This window comes from Xenopus laevis, chromosome 7L (genome assembly GCF_017654675.1).
Source record: "Xenopus laevis strain J_2021 chromosome 7L, Xenopus_laevis_v10.1, whole genome shotgun sequence".
In the NCBI taxonomy this organism is placed as follows: domain Eukaryota; kingdom Metazoa; phylum Chordata; class Amphibia; order Anura; family Pipidae; genus Xenopus; species Xenopus laevis.
Genome location: NC_054383.1, coordinates 86,146,193 through 86,160,911, shown reverse-complemented (window position 1 = coordinate 86,160,911; position 14,719 = coordinate 86,146,193). Strand labels below are relative to the sequence as shown.

The following is a 14,719-nucleotide window of genomic DNA, read 5'->3' as shown; positions in this document are numbered from 1 at the left end:
ATGTCAGATCTCGGCCTGTGTTTCTCCTCAGGCCAAGAATCCATCTGTGGACAATCCGCAGTAATAAACATTGTCTGGCCCTAGCCTTAGATTTTCTCAAAGGATAAATAGCCACTGTGCACTAATTTGTACCTTTCTATTTGTCAAATGGAGATTAGGAATGTTATCTTATGCCAATATTTTTAGAGTTTGTTGTTGATTGGTAGGTTGTACATTGTTGCTCCTTGTTTTAAAGGAATTGTTCAGTGTAAAAATAAAAACTGGGTAAATAGATAGGCTGTGCAAAATAAAAAATATTTTTAATATAGTTAGTTAGGCAAAAATGTAATGTATAAAGGCTGGAGTGATTGGATGTATAACATAATAGCCAGAACACTACTTCCTGCTCTTCAGCTCTCTTGGTTTCCACTGACTGGCTACCCTGGTTACCAGGCAGCAACCAATCAGAGACGTGGGGGGGGGGCACATGGGTCATATCTGTTTTTGAATCTGAGCTGCATGCTAAGGATCAATTGCAAACTCACTGAACAGATATGTACCATGTGGCCCCCCTTCGAGTCGCTGACTAGCTCAGAGCTAGAGAGCTGAAAAGCAGGAAGTAGTGTTCTGTTATATTACACATCCAGTCACTCCAGCCTTTATACATTACATTTTTGGCTAACTAACTATATTAAAAATATTTTTTATTTTGCACAGCCTATATCTATATTCCTAGTTTTTATTTCACACTGAACTGTTCCTTTAAACAATATCTTATGTTGTGCTTTGTTTTTTCAAGAAAAATGATCATTCCAAATAAACATAAAATGGACAGCGAAAAAGAGTGAAGACTGCACACTTAAAGGGAATGTAAAGACATTACACTTGGACATTCACAAAGGGTCGAATATCGAGGGTTAATTAACCCTCGATATTCGACTGGGAATGAAAATCCTTCGACTTCGAATATCGAAGTCGAAGGATTTTGCACAAAAACTGCAATCGAACGATCGAAGGAATAATCCTTCGATCGAACAATTAAATCCTTCGAAGGATTATAATCCAACGATCGAAGGATTATCCTTCGACCAAAAAAACTTAGGAAAGCCTATGGGGACCTTCCCCATAGGCCAACATTGACTTCGGTAGCTTTTAGATGGCGAACTAGGGGGTCGAAGTTTTTTTTAAAGAGACAGTACTTCGACTATCGAATGGTCAAATAGTCGAACGATTTTTAGTTCGAATCCTTTGATTCGAAGTCGTAGTCGTAATCGAAGGTCGAAGTAGTCCAGTAGTAGTAGTCGAAGTAGTTTTTTTTACTTCGAATCCTTCACTCAAAGTTAGTGAATTGGCCCCTAAATTAAGGGATTTTATTAAAATCCCCAAAAATAATAATAACTGGCTTCTCTTACTGTTATGAAAGAACCTTACAAATTGGCACCCCACCATGAAGAGCACTTTAATAGTTGTTATTATTATTTTTAATAAGGGACAAGGATGATGTGAATCACTGAGGGGTTGCAATTTATCTCAATGAATATAGTCTCTAATTGTGGACCCTGTGCTGATGCCCATGTATTAAATGAAACCTCAAATGAACCTAGTACCTCACATTTAATATTAATAGCAATTAATACCTATTTTAATCCTCCTGAAAACAATATTGCCTAGTTGTTGTTGTGGTCATTCCATCATTATTTTGTAACAAACGGGTATTATGTAATGATTAAAAATATGTACTGAAGAAGTAATGGAAAATGTGATATTCTCCCCAACATTGCACTGAAATCACTGAAACAACTCAACAGTGTCATTATTAATATATTTAAATAACTACAAATTGATGTTTTGTGTCACTCGTGCTGTGCCAGGAAAGTAGAACAAAGGCTGTCCAGTAGTTTGTTTTAACCACCTAACAGACAAAAGGAGACTAACAACATTGGCAGGTCAGCAGGACAGTTGGCCCGCCACCTTGCATTCCTCTGTCCTGCATAATAAATTTCTGCTTAGGAAGCTGAGCATGAAGATGACTAAAGGGTCACCAATATACGGTTTTTTTAAACTGTATTTTTATTTTACCATTGTATTCATTTAATGCAAATAATGACTTTTGGTGGGCTAGAGGAGAAGAGCATGGCTTGGAAATACAATTCTTGGCTACCCATTTAATTAGTGATCATTTTTATTTCTCTACTTTTCCCTTCTCCATGCAAGCAAGCTGTACTACAAGTTGGCAAAAAATAGTTCTCATTGCTTCCTATGGGGTAACAAATGTCAACAAAGTATAGCAAAGATCGTCCCCTTAGGAAACAATGGTATTTTAGCTTACAACAAGACGCAGCACATGTGACTACCCCTGAATGGGTGCCTGGCTGCATAGAAACAAGTCTATATCAGAATACTGAATTAAGCATTAGAGAAAAAATTTGACTCATGAAAAAATTAGGAATTTTTAATGATCCTAAATAGGCCCCTTAGGGTTCAGCAGAATCCAACTCCTTCAACAAGCACTGGGATTAATCTTAAATTAAATAATAGATTTAGGGAATTTTCAACGACTTGTGTGTAATTTACTGATGCAGGTTTAAAATAGTGTATGCATTGGTAAATGACATGTTGCCATAAATGCTACTTTCAGGTGCCCATAATTACACTTGAATTCTGGGAAATAACACTGTATTGTGGGGAAAAACACAATGTATTGCATACACTTTCTTGGTAAATGAGGCCAAAATGGCCCGACCATACATTTTTAGGTGAAGGCCATGGGGCAGTGCCAACTTGCTGTCAAAAAGATCACAAGTGCTTAGACCACTACTGCTCAGTAGTGAACGTGCAATAGGTTTTAAGATGTTTCAGAGTTTTTTTCATCTTATTGGATATTTAACTTTGAGGCCGCTTTGCTGGATTGGAACCTTCATATCGAAAGTTATAGTTTAGCACCAACTGTTGGCCTACACAGTAGCTACTCAATATCTGTTTCGTTGGCCCTTTGGAGAATTGTTTGCCTGCTAGTAGTCTACCAAGTAACTGGCCATCCATTGATTAAACAAAAATGGGTACTTATTTTCTAATGAGCTTTATACTTTTTTGCAGTTTATTTTATTGTGGCTGAATATATTCACACCATAGCTTCAGTTTTGCTAAGCTCAAGCTTGTGCACTTGGTGTTTATTACTTCAGCTGTTCTGAATGGATGAAAGTTAAATTGGAAACATTACATGATAAATGGCAACAGCTGCTGTATTTAACTGTAGTGGGTTTACATGGACTCCATTTCCTGTAAGCTTAAGAGAAATCCTTGGACATATGAGAAATGGAAAAACTCTCATAAATAATACTGTATTTAAGTGTCACATTAACAAAGTGGTGAAAAAATTCTAAGTAGTTCATTATAGTACAGACCCATTCACACTGCTACTTTAAAAAAATGCACATTTTGTTTTAGGGCAGGGGAGAGAGGGCATTTGCCCTAATTCCCCCACCAAATTTAGATGAGAAAAAAATATTTTTGGTTAATGTATATATTATACAGGTATGGGATGGCTTATGTGGAAACCTGTTTTATTTTTATCCTGTATAAAAAAAAAACAGTACCTTTTACTTGATCCTAAGTTGCTTGAATTTGTAAATGGTGGCAAAACAATCCTTTTAGGTTTATTTCATGTTTAATCCTTTTATTTACTTACATTTATGTTTTTCAAATAGAATTAAGCCAAAAACAAAATGTGAACTGTAATGGCGAATTAATCATATGTTATCACACAGCACTTTAAAGCGATTCTGTCATGGGAAAACATGTTTTTTACAAAATGCATCACACAATCATCCAGCAGAATCCTGAATTCAAATCCATTTTTCAAAAGAGCAAACTGATTTTTTTTTATATTTAATTTTGAAATTTGACATGGGGCTAGACATGTTAGTTTGCAAGGTGCCCTCAGTCATGTGACTTGTGCTCTGATAAACTTCAGTCATTCTGCTGCGCTGCAAGTTGGAGTGATATCAACCCCTCCCTTTCGCCCCAGGAGCCAATCAACAAAACAATGGGAAGGTAAACAGATAGCATCCTGGCACCTGCATTGCTAAAGAAAATGTGTTAGGTCTCGCTAAACACATCAAGTCACAACTCCTTCAGTTACATTGAGTAGGAGAAACAATAGTCTACTGTATCTGAAAGCAGTTCCATAATGAAGTGCTAGCTCTCTCAGAAAGCATCTGAGCAGGCACAATGACCTGAGATGGCTGCCTACACACCAATATTGCATCTAAAAAATAATAATTTATTGGTAAAAGAATACATTTATTAAATTTTGAATTACTTGCAATGTACACAGTCATTTGTTTAGTGTAATTTAGTTATAAAAACAATACCATAAAAATCATGACAGAATCCCTTTAAGCTAAGAAGCTGCATTCTTAAAGGGGTGATTCATCTTTGAATTAACTTTAAGTATGTTATAGAATGGCCTATTCTAAGCAAATTCTCAATTGGTCTTCAGTACTTATATTTTATAGTTTTTGAATTATTTGCTGTTTGCTTCTAACTCTTCAAATGGGGGTCACTGGCCCCATCTAAAAAACAAATGCCCCGTAAGGCTACAGATATATTTTTGATACTTTTTATTACTCATCTTCATATTCAGGCCTCTCCTATTCATATTGCAGTCGCTCATTCAAATCAATGTATGGTTGCTAGGGTAATGTGGACCCTAGCAACCAGATGGCTGAAATTGCAAACTGGAGAGTTGCTGAATAAAAAGCTAAATAACTCAAAAAAACACAAATAATAAAAAAATAAAACCAATTGAAAATGGTCTCAGAATATCACTCTCTACATCATACTTAAAGTTAATTTGAAAGCAAACAACTCCTATTATTTAATCAAATACGTCTTTGGTCTTCTCCTTGGAACTTTCAGCTTCTGCTACAGGAGACTTTTGAACTTCTATCTTTACCACATTGATTTCTCCATTCAGGTCCACACCGTTCCTGGGAGCCTCGATGCTTAAGATTCCATCATGGGACAACTTAGCTTTTACTAGAAGAGGGTCTACATCCAAGGGCAAAATGTATTTCCTGTTAAATGACCTACTAACAAAGCCATGGCTATCTATCTTCTGTGGATGTTGTGCAGATATTTCTAGGAGGTTGTCCATTGTATGAACACTGATCTCATCTGGGAGAAAATGGCAAACATCTAGGAATGCTTGGAATTTATGTTCATTCCTATTGATTTCAGAAAAGCCCCTATCTGTCTGTTTGTTGATCCTTGGCCTGATGTAATAACCATGGTATAATGTAGGGCACAGAAGATCCTTTGGGGAAAGGCCTGAAAAACAGAACAAAAGGTGAGAGAATAGTCATTCAGAGTATATGTTTTACATAAAATAATAAATATCAGTTTAAAGCTACCATTATACCATTGAGATGGCAGTAAATGACAGCTACATTTATTATTATCATTTATTTTTATAGTTCCGACATATTCTACAGCACATTACAAACGTGACACATCATCAAACATACAAGTCCCTGCCGCAATAGCTAGCGAAAAGACTAGCACAGGCTTTATATTGCTTACTAGAAGATAAGAAGACATTGCCAGAAGTTTTGTAAATAAGTGTTGAAAGGCGGTGAACGATGGTAGAAAAAAGTAACAAAATCAAGATAAAGAAAGCATTATACATAAATAATAGTGGCAGCCTGATCATCGCATAATAAGACTGAGGTTCTGGGAGCTTGGAAAGTTTGTGTATATGTTGAACATAATTTGGTTGAAACATATGCTGTATTTTAATGGAAATTAAGAGGTGATTTTGTCCCCCCAGTCTGGTATGAAGGAATCACTGTCTCTGCTTGCAGCTTTAACAGTGCCTTTCCTACCACTGTGTCTCTAGCTTTCTGTACACCTTTAATAACACTCCCTTTGTGCTCCTGCACGTGGGTCTGGCGTCTCTGTAAATGACCCCTACAGTTTAGAAGTATAGTTTATATACCATAGAGCCGAAATGAGGTATAAACACTTGTATTGAGTATTGGACCATGGGAGTATGTGAATATTAACTCAAGTGGCCCTCAGCAGACCCTCTCCCTTTACTCGATAATAGCATAGATTTTGAAAACACTTTATAAGGAGTCCAAGAATTTAAACATATTAGGAGTTACTGTAGTTCAATCGACAGTGATGGTAAGATTAACTAATGCCAATTGTTGTTTGTGTCTGTCACTTATTAGAAATGCTTAGTCATCTCAATAAAATACCAATGCACAGTCACTGTCTATGCCAAGAGACAATGAGAGACGGAACAGCTGTGTTACTATTTATATGACCCATCTCCAGCACCAGTAACCAGCACAAACATAAACTAAACTGTGTACTACATGGTAGTATGTCAGAAGCCAAGACATTTCACTTTCTAAAAACCTTAAATAATATAAATTATTCTATCTTTTATTATATAAAGTATATAAAATATATAAGGTAAAAGTAGCTGCACAATATGTTGGTGCTCTAGAAATACATAATACAGGTATGGGACCTTTTATCTAGAATGCTCGGGGCCTGGGTTATTCCAGATAATGGATCTTTCCGTAATTTCAATTTTTATGCCTTACGTCTACTAGAAAAATCATGTAAACATTAAATAAACCCAATAGACTGGTTGTGCCTTCAGTAAGCATTAATTATATCTTAGTTAAGATCAAGTACTAGATACTGTTTTATTATTACAGAAAAAAGGAACTCAATTTTAAAAAATTGGATTATTTGGAAAAAATGTTATCTATGACAGATTTTCTCTTCTGTAATTCGGAGCTTTCTGGATAATGAATCCCATACATGTAATAAAAGTACAACTTCCCTTGTGAGGCCTCCTTGTCAGTCATGGTACAATTTTGATAACCAAGATGGATAAATGGATAAACAGAGGAAAATACTGTAAAGCACAGACACACACAGTATCAAAGGAACATTGTGACACAAACATTTGCAATGTCATTTCTGTTAGGGGGTTTTGGATGTAACTTTTTTTTGTTACTTACATAAAAGCACAAGAAATGAATGCCAAAGTTTTGGAGGTATAGTGGAGGTATGGTATGGTCACTAGAGAGTGCTGAAAGCTGAGTTGCTACTCAAGTTCCCCCTGTGCAAGTGTAAATATAAACAGCTTCCTTAATACATTTAGTAAATAAGCCAGGATTCTGGGAGGCTGTAATGAAATGTAGAAAATATAAAATTGTATTACTTGCTTTAATGTTTCAGAGAGTTCATTTTTGATGTCTCTGAAACTTAATATATTATTTTTAGGTTATGCAATTTCTGCTTTTTTCAATCTTCTTTATTTATTTTTTTTGCTTCATTTTCTTTCCCTTTCTTTATTTAGCCAGTTAAATCAAACCAACAAAAATAATGGACATTTTTAGTTACCTTCTCCAAAGTTTTGTTCAAAAATCTTGGTTGGGTTAGCAAATTCATATTCTGCACTCATGGGATAGGTGTGAGGCACAGTTCTACCTTCCATCAGCCTGAACAGGAAAATAAGGATGTTTCTATCAAGGTGTCTGGCTGCAGTACAGATGGGAGAGAGCTGCCTCTGCCTTCAACATTTTAATCACTGGAAGCTGATGGGAGGGGAGATTATAATACCATTAAGCCCCCAAAATCCTTTAGATGCTGAGGCTTAAGGTTCCTGTAAATAGAATAGATCACAGGGACACTTTTTCATATTTCTGCGTTAAGTTCTCTAGCCTGGAAACTGCATAATTTCTTATATTGTATGTGGATTCTGAGCAAACAAACAAAAATATAAAAACATAAACATAGTTCACATGTTACTTGTTCAACCTGATGACAGACTTAGTAACAAATGAATAACATTATAATAAAATAATAATTGCACATTGTGTGTATATTTAGCTCCTTTGTCAGCAATGATCACACCCATGTAGGCATTTAACGCCCCCTCTGCCAGTAATGCTATGACAAGAATGAAGCCATCCTTGTTGATACGTGCCCTGTAGGAAGCTGGAAGAGGGATGGATGTTTGTAGAGCATTAAGGATTAAATAAATTACATTGCGATTACACTATCATCTGTCAGATCTGGGCATGAAATCATCCTTGTCAAGTTACAGGAGAGTGGCTGAAATGATCTGTTGAGCCAAAGAGCACAGAAGTAGGAAAGAAAACAGAACAACAATCAGCATTTCTTCTTGTTAATTCAGTGGGCTGAAGAGTGAATAGAGAAACTGTCATGGCACATGTCCACCGGCTCTCTGCTGAATGGGAGCAGACGATCATGGCTGAATAATGAAATCACCTGACTTCAATTTTCCAGAATGTTCAATGTTCGGGTGCAAGGGTGGAGCCGACTGGCAGTCCACTGTATATAAGAGCTCCAGGTTAGTTGGCTAACTCAGACCTTAAACTGAGTTAAGGCAGCAAGAAAAGCAGCTAGAAAATGGATGTAGCTATCCAACATCCTTGGTTCCGTCGCCACTTTTACTCATTGTTTGGACCAAACAAGATCTTTGACCAGCATTTTGGAGAACACCTGCATGAGGCTGAACTTTTCCCAAGTTCCAGTCTGCTATCACCTTTCTTCTTCAGATACCCCAGCTTCAGACTTCCAAGCTGGATAGACAGTGGACTGTCTGAGGTAGTTTTCTCTTTAAACCTGTAAGGTGCTGGTGCTATTATAGGCTAAAGGGAGAACTGGGTGTTTAGATAACGTTTTGCATTGCTTTTTAAGATCACTTTGATCTTATGATGCTTATAAAAAAGGGCAATTACATTCAGTAGCAATATTTATTCAAAGTTGATGTTTTTCTACATTCGCAGTACAAATAGATACCTTTACAAAGATGCTGAGTGATCCACCTAAGTACAATAAATCAGAGATGAATGTTTTCAATTAGTATTGACATCAAAAGTAACTATTAATATGCTAATGCAAGCGTATTATCACCAGTTATATTATATTTCACAAATATTGCCATACCATTGGAACAGTGTCTTAAACATAGTACAAAGGAACAAAAACAAACATACATTTGGAAAGGAGAAGACGATGGATCAGTTATTTAATTTAATCTGTGATCAGTGTATATTGGGGTGTCATTAGAAATGTCTTATCTACATTAGGGGGCCCATTTATTAAATCTCAATTTTTTTTTCTGGTTGAGGTTTTTAGAGGGAAAACAATTTTTTTATGGAAACTTTTTTTTAATTTTAAGATATTTAGATATTTATCATACCCCAAAGCTGCTAAAAATCCAAATCTGATAATACCCTATCTCAAACCTGTCGGGGTCATGTAGAAGTCAATGGCAGATGTCCCTGAAGTTGGTTCTTTACATTGTGATCTGCGCTTGATAATCCAAAAAATTCAGGGTTTTCATCTGATATTCTGAAAAAGTCGAGTTTTTGGAGTGTCAATCATACGATTCGATTTGATGCTGTGACGTTCTGAAGCTTGAGAAAAATTATTGATATATCAGTTAATATTGTGGAAGGGAATTTGGTTGTATTTGTTTTCCAAGTTATAGTAAATGTGCCCCTTAGAGATGAAAAAAAGGGTGGATAGGAAAACACATTTTAATGCACTCCTTAAAATAGTTTTGATAGGGAGTTGATAACTGTGCCTAGAACTGATACAAATGCTGCTGTATAAATCAGCCCTAGAAATATAAAAATTTCTAGATATGGTTTGAGCACAGCTTGGTTTCGACTGAGACATGCTTGCTGGTGCCAAAACTCACCAAATACTATGAGCATGCTAGCACTGTAAATGGTTAACCCCTGTGTAAATCTGTGGGAAACTTACAAATACCAGCAGTTATTATTATATTGTTTGTATAACGGTACCACTAAAAGTGAAATCCAGGCTCATCCACATAAGTATTTTGTGTGTGACCACACCCAGTCCTAGATTGGAAGTATCTCCTATTACTTATTGCTATAGTAAAATACCTGTTAATTTAAGCATGAGGATGCAGCATTAGCCCTATCCCCATTTTTCCCAGTTAAGTATTCTCTTTCTCTTCAATTGCTGCTTAGCATTGCACATCTGTCAGTACTATCAGCTCTGCAATTTTCTCCATTACAGCCAGTTCTGCTATTTTCCCAGTACACCAGTTTTTGCAGTTAAGTCCATTTATACATGTCTTTGTAGCACACCTATCTTTCTGATTTATCCATTTTATGGTCATTTCTGTTATTTCCCCCCCATGTACAGGCACCTCTATCATTTCCTCCCAGAACAGCCATCTCTCTCATTCCAAAATGCAGCCATCTCTTTTATTTTCACCCAATATAGCCATCTTTGCAATGTCTCTGACCTCAGCCAGTTACCCTCCATACAGGTCAGCCACTGTTGACCACCCAGTACAAAAATCTCAACCATTTTCCTCATTATAATCAATTCTTCATTTTTCCCAGTACTACAATATTAATGTATTTCATGTATTTGAGGGAAATCTAAATGTCACCTCCCCATGAAGCTGTGACAGGCAGTATATCTCTTGACCTGGATAAATGAGAATCTTTATAGACACATGCAGACAAGGCTTTTTTTAACCACAGCATCCCCCCTCCATGTGCTGTAGCCCATAAGGAATTAGCACATGGGACTATTTCTTGCCCACAGGAAATCACAACAATGTTGCAGATGGGCAACAAAACATCCAAAATACCTCTGAATTGTTCCCAATGCCATAGGTATAACCGACTTCTTGAATAATTGCATTAAAATGCTCCCACATTGTTGCGCAATTAGGTAAGATGTCAGTTTTACCCACCATTATTGACATATGGAGCAATTCAAATGTATTTTTATGTACTTAGTTGTCTGCAGGCAATGAGATTTCTCAAGGGTGACAAAATGTTCCACCTGCTATTGCACTTAAGAGATGCAATGAGGACAGTTTTGCCTGTTTCCCCACTTATAAAATACAGGATGTTTTCTCTACTAGCATGTTCTATCTCCTCAAAGTAGAACAGAGGCAGCATCATAGAAACATGGAGGCATTCTCAGTTGTGGCAGAATCCTTCAGGGCAGGGGCATAACTACAGAGGAAGCAGGAGGTTTAGGGGGCCACATGACCCAATGAGCAATTTCAAAATAAATTGATAAAACAGGACAATCTCTGGATATGTTGGGGGGCTTAAAATTAATTTGCTGTGGGGCCCAGTAACATATAGTTACTCCACTGCTTCAGGGAACCCTGCTATCTTGTTACCTGCCAATTGTGTTGTTGAAAGGCTCCTGGGGGTTTCTCCCAATTTACAGTGCAGGAGTAAATTAATTTATCAAAGCACAAGTCACAAGGCTGAGTGCACTTGGGAAAACAAGAGAATGCCTAGGCAGGTCCACACGTAATCTCAGTAGTCTGGGGGGGGGGGCTGTATTTAGCCATTTGCTCTTGTTGGATTTCATCAAAGGCACAAACATTTAAATCCCTGTATGTGGGCACGGCATGTATCAATGGTGAGCATCAACTGCTTGGCTATTATAAAGCAATGCAAAAAAAGATTCTATTTTAAATAATGCTGGCAATGAGACGTATTTAGTATGTTCATATATTCTAAATCAACTATACCCTGTGAAGGTCACTTTGTTCCACTTGCCAGGATTAGCATAGTCGCAGACTTCATACAGTTTTATTGTGTAAGGAATATTGTTTTCTATTTTAGAACAGAAATATGTTGTCAGCTACTTAGAGGAAAACAATTCATCTTTGTATTTTTCATAACAGGAACACAAGACTCTTTATACAATACTTGATATCAATGCACTGTTCTTCCAAAAAACAAAACAAGTGCATTGTCAGTTTATGATGTAATGATTCAAGTGGGAAGTATTAAGCATGTGACCTGGGTAGGAATGGAAGAGTTTATGGAATCCAAATAAGGATTACTGCTGATGGGCATGACTGTGTACATAGCTATTTATACAAGCAGATGACTTCATGTGACAAATAAAATATGGATCAAATCAATGTCTGGAATGTGATAATCGCATTCCTAAATTTTATTGTCAGTAATTGTTAAATGGAATCCAAATTTACCACAGCCCAAAGCCAATTGTGATGGTTTATTGATGCTTTTGATTAGGGATACACTGAATCCCCTTTTTTGAATTCGGCCAAACCGAATCAGAACCCTAATTTGCATATGCAAATTAGGGGTGGGTAGGGGGAAAATGTACTTCCTTGTTTTGTGACAAAAGGCACGCGATTTCTCTCACCTAATTTGCATATGCAAATTAGGATTCGGTTCAGCCGAATAGGAATCCTGCTGAAAAAGGCCGAATCCTGCTGAAAAAGGCCGAATCCTGGCTGAATCTTGGATTCGGTGCATCCCTACTTTTGATATTGGAAAACAGATTTACAAATAGTGTAAGGGAGGAGAATAAAACATTGTTAAAAACAACATTAACAGGAAAGTATTCAATGTACAGCAATATGGATGTAGAAAAAGCAAGGGAGCTTGGAAAAAAATGAGAGAGTAATGTATTACATCTGCATAAAGGATTTCAACATGAATAAAATGAAGCCTTATTAGAGTGAGCAATGTCAAATACTATTCCATACTGGATGAGAAGTGGCATAGAATGGCCAATAACTGGCTTTGCTAAGGCAATTCTCCGTATTGTCTATGGCAGGGTATTTTGTAGCCACAAGTAGCAGCTACTGTGCCATTAATCATGCATGTGTTGATTTACTTCCTGCAGATGAGAATTGATAAGGATAAATTCTCTGTAAACTTGGATGTGAAGCATTTCTCACCAGAAGAACTAAAGGTGAAGATTGTTGGAGATTTTATTGAAATCCATGGGGTGCATGAAGAACGGCAGGTAAGTTTTAAAGCTAATTAGATCTTGCTTACAAATAAAATCACGCTACAATGTGAATTCATCCAGTGGGGGAAAGGTTTGCCTGAATATTTGCTCCAAAAAATTGCACTGCAAATCTCCAAAATGGAAACTTTTATTTATAAGTACTGATAAGAGCTTTCAGAGACCTGGAAGCAGAAACAGGCATTCAGGCAGAAGATCCATTTTATGTTTTTATTGGTTACTGATACCAATAGAAATGTCCATCTTAGGTGGAGCTTTCCTGTTCTGCTCAAACAACTGGATGGATGCACAAGAACATGGCATTTTTCTCTGAAAAGGTAAATCCTGATACGGAAGAAGCAGCAATCCTATTACCAAAACTCATGAATTCTTTTTGGAAAGTTTGGAACTTTTTGTCTTTAGGTAATCTGATGAGAAAAGAGATAATAGAAAAATATTCCTCCAAGACTTTATGGAGCTTTTTTAGGGTTGAAACAGAGGAAAGGGCACAATAGCTTTTAATATTGAAGGTTTGATCATTTCAAATGGTTTAGAATTTTCTTTTAAATCAAGTATTCAGCTGTGTTATGTGCATTATGATATTTATAAGCTCCACATAAAGGTCTGTCATTGTCATCAGGCAGGGACTGGTCAGCTACTGTACTATTAGGTTTTCCTATCTTTTTTCCAGATGACTTCAGACAACAAAGGGAGTGAAAGACAGAGAAACTAGCATCAAAGTTGAGGAAATAGTCACATATTTTGATAAAAGGCTATTGACAGGTTACCTTTGCTGCCTATAAAATTTGCAGGACCCAGCTATGGGGTATATATATCAAAAAGTGAAGTTAGAGATCACCACAGTCCACTAGAGTCAAATACCGCCTTTCTCTATTCATTTCTATGGGATTTTTAAAGGCGTATTTATCAAAGGGTGAACTTTCACCCTTTGATAAATACGCCTTTAAAAATCCCATAGAAATGAATGGCGAGTGGTGGTATTTCACTCTAGCGTACTGTGGTGATCTCTAACTTCAGTCTTTGATAAATATATGAGTGCTGTTTGGAAACATGTTTTTTGCTGCCAAAGTGAGCAAAGTATGGCAATATTTTTGTAAACCATTACCTTATTTTGACATAAAACACATTCAAAATGTATAATAATATCCATTATTCATATAACATCACCATATTCTTTGCAACCCTTGTGAACTTTTTGTTTTGCATAGGTCAAATTTACTTAAATGGAAATAATTCTAAGATGTTATGGCTTCAGAAATAATATTGACAGTTATCATCTACTAATATCTAAATGTTCATGTTTCAGGATGAACATGGCTTTGTTTCCAGAGATTTCCAACGAAGATACAAAATTCCATCAGATGTTGATCCCCAATCCATCACCTCAACTCTGTCTCCAGATGGTGTACTGACAGTCTCTGGACCAAGAAAGCTCTCTGAAGTACCTGAACGCAGCATCCCTATTACTCGTGAAGAAAAGACATCCATCAGTAAAAAGTAGGGCCTGTTACCTCTTCCAAGCATCGATGATACTGTTCCACCCTGCCATAATTAGAACCTCATACTAAACAGCTACATGTTTATGTGTTGTCTTGTGACCAAAGCAAATTACTACTACAAATAAAGCCAAGATAAACTTATGTTTTTGTCATGTTGCTTTTATATAAAAGAGTTAGAGTATATGAGATGAGTGAGAGTAAGCCTACCGAGATGCTTGATTGCTGTCCTGTGGTTGAATTAAATGTTAATCTTAATTTTAGTTTACATTTTAGCACCAGAATAACAACGTGAAGATTCTAAACCAAAAATTATAATTAAAATAATGTTTACATTTTCTTTTGATTGCTGTTATTAATCTCCTCTAGAGTGCTACAAAACATAT

General features: G+C 36.5%; 2 protein-coding genes across 3 annotated transcripts; one reads left to right on the top strand and one right to left on the bottom strand.

Annotated features, from left to right (window-relative positions):
- Nucleotides 1-4,767: 4,767 nt before the first annotated feature.
- On the bottom strand, nt 4,768-7,570 carry hspb2.L (heat shock protein family B (small) member 2 L homeolog). The gene is made up of 2 exons (XM_018224791.2): nt 7,408-7,570; nt 4,768-5,310 (listed from the first exon to the last, which is right to left on the bottom strand). Exons 1-2 carry the CDS (start codon nt 7,499-7,501, stop codon nt 4,859-4,861), a joined length of 546 nt encoding a protein of 181 aa, XP_018080280.1. The 5' UTR covers nt 7,502-7,570; the 3' UTR covers nt 4,768-4,858.
- Nucleotides 7,571-7,989: 419 nt separating this feature from the next.
- On the top strand, nt 7,990-14,477 carry cryab.L (crystallin alpha B L homeolog). Of its 2 annotated transcripts, none has more exons than XM_018225915.2 (3): nt 7,990-8,637; nt 12,712-12,834; nt 14,144-14,477. In XM_018225915.2, exons 1-3 carry the CDS (start codon nt 8,440-8,442, stop codon nt 14,336-14,338), a joined length of 516 nt encoding a protein of 171 aa, XP_018081404.1. In that variant the 5' UTR covers nt 7,990-8,439; the 3' UTR covers nt 14,339-14,477. The 2 variants fall into 2 exon arrangements, with proteins under 2 accessions (XP_018081404.1, XP_041425223.1); XM_041569289.1 differs by having other exon boundaries at nt 8,003-8,380.
- The last annotated feature ends 242 nt before the right edge of the window (nt 14,478-14,719 follow it).

Bases quoted from the DNA above. Each gene is read 5' to 3' on its own strand.
- hspb2.L (XM_018224791.2), bottom strand. From the start codon at position 7,501: ATGGAAGGTAGAACTGTGCCTCACACCTATCCCATGAGTGCAGAATAT. The intron at 5,311-7,407 runs GTAACTAAAAAT...TCTGTTTTTCAG, and splicing joins TGAACAAAACTTTGGAGAAG to GCCTTTCCCCAAAGGATCTT.
- cryab.L (XM_018225915.2), top strand. From the start codon at position 8,440: ATGGATGTAGCTATCCAACATCCTTGGTTCCGTCGCCACTTTTACTCA. The intron at 8,638-12,711 runs GTAGTTTTCTCT...TACTTCCTGCAG, and splicing joins TAGACAGTGGACTGTCTGAG to ATGAGAATTGATAAGGATAA. The intron at 12,835-14,143 runs GTAAGTTTTAAA...TTCATGTTTCAG, and splicing joins GGGTGCATGAAGAACGGCAG to GATGAACATGGCTTTGTTTC.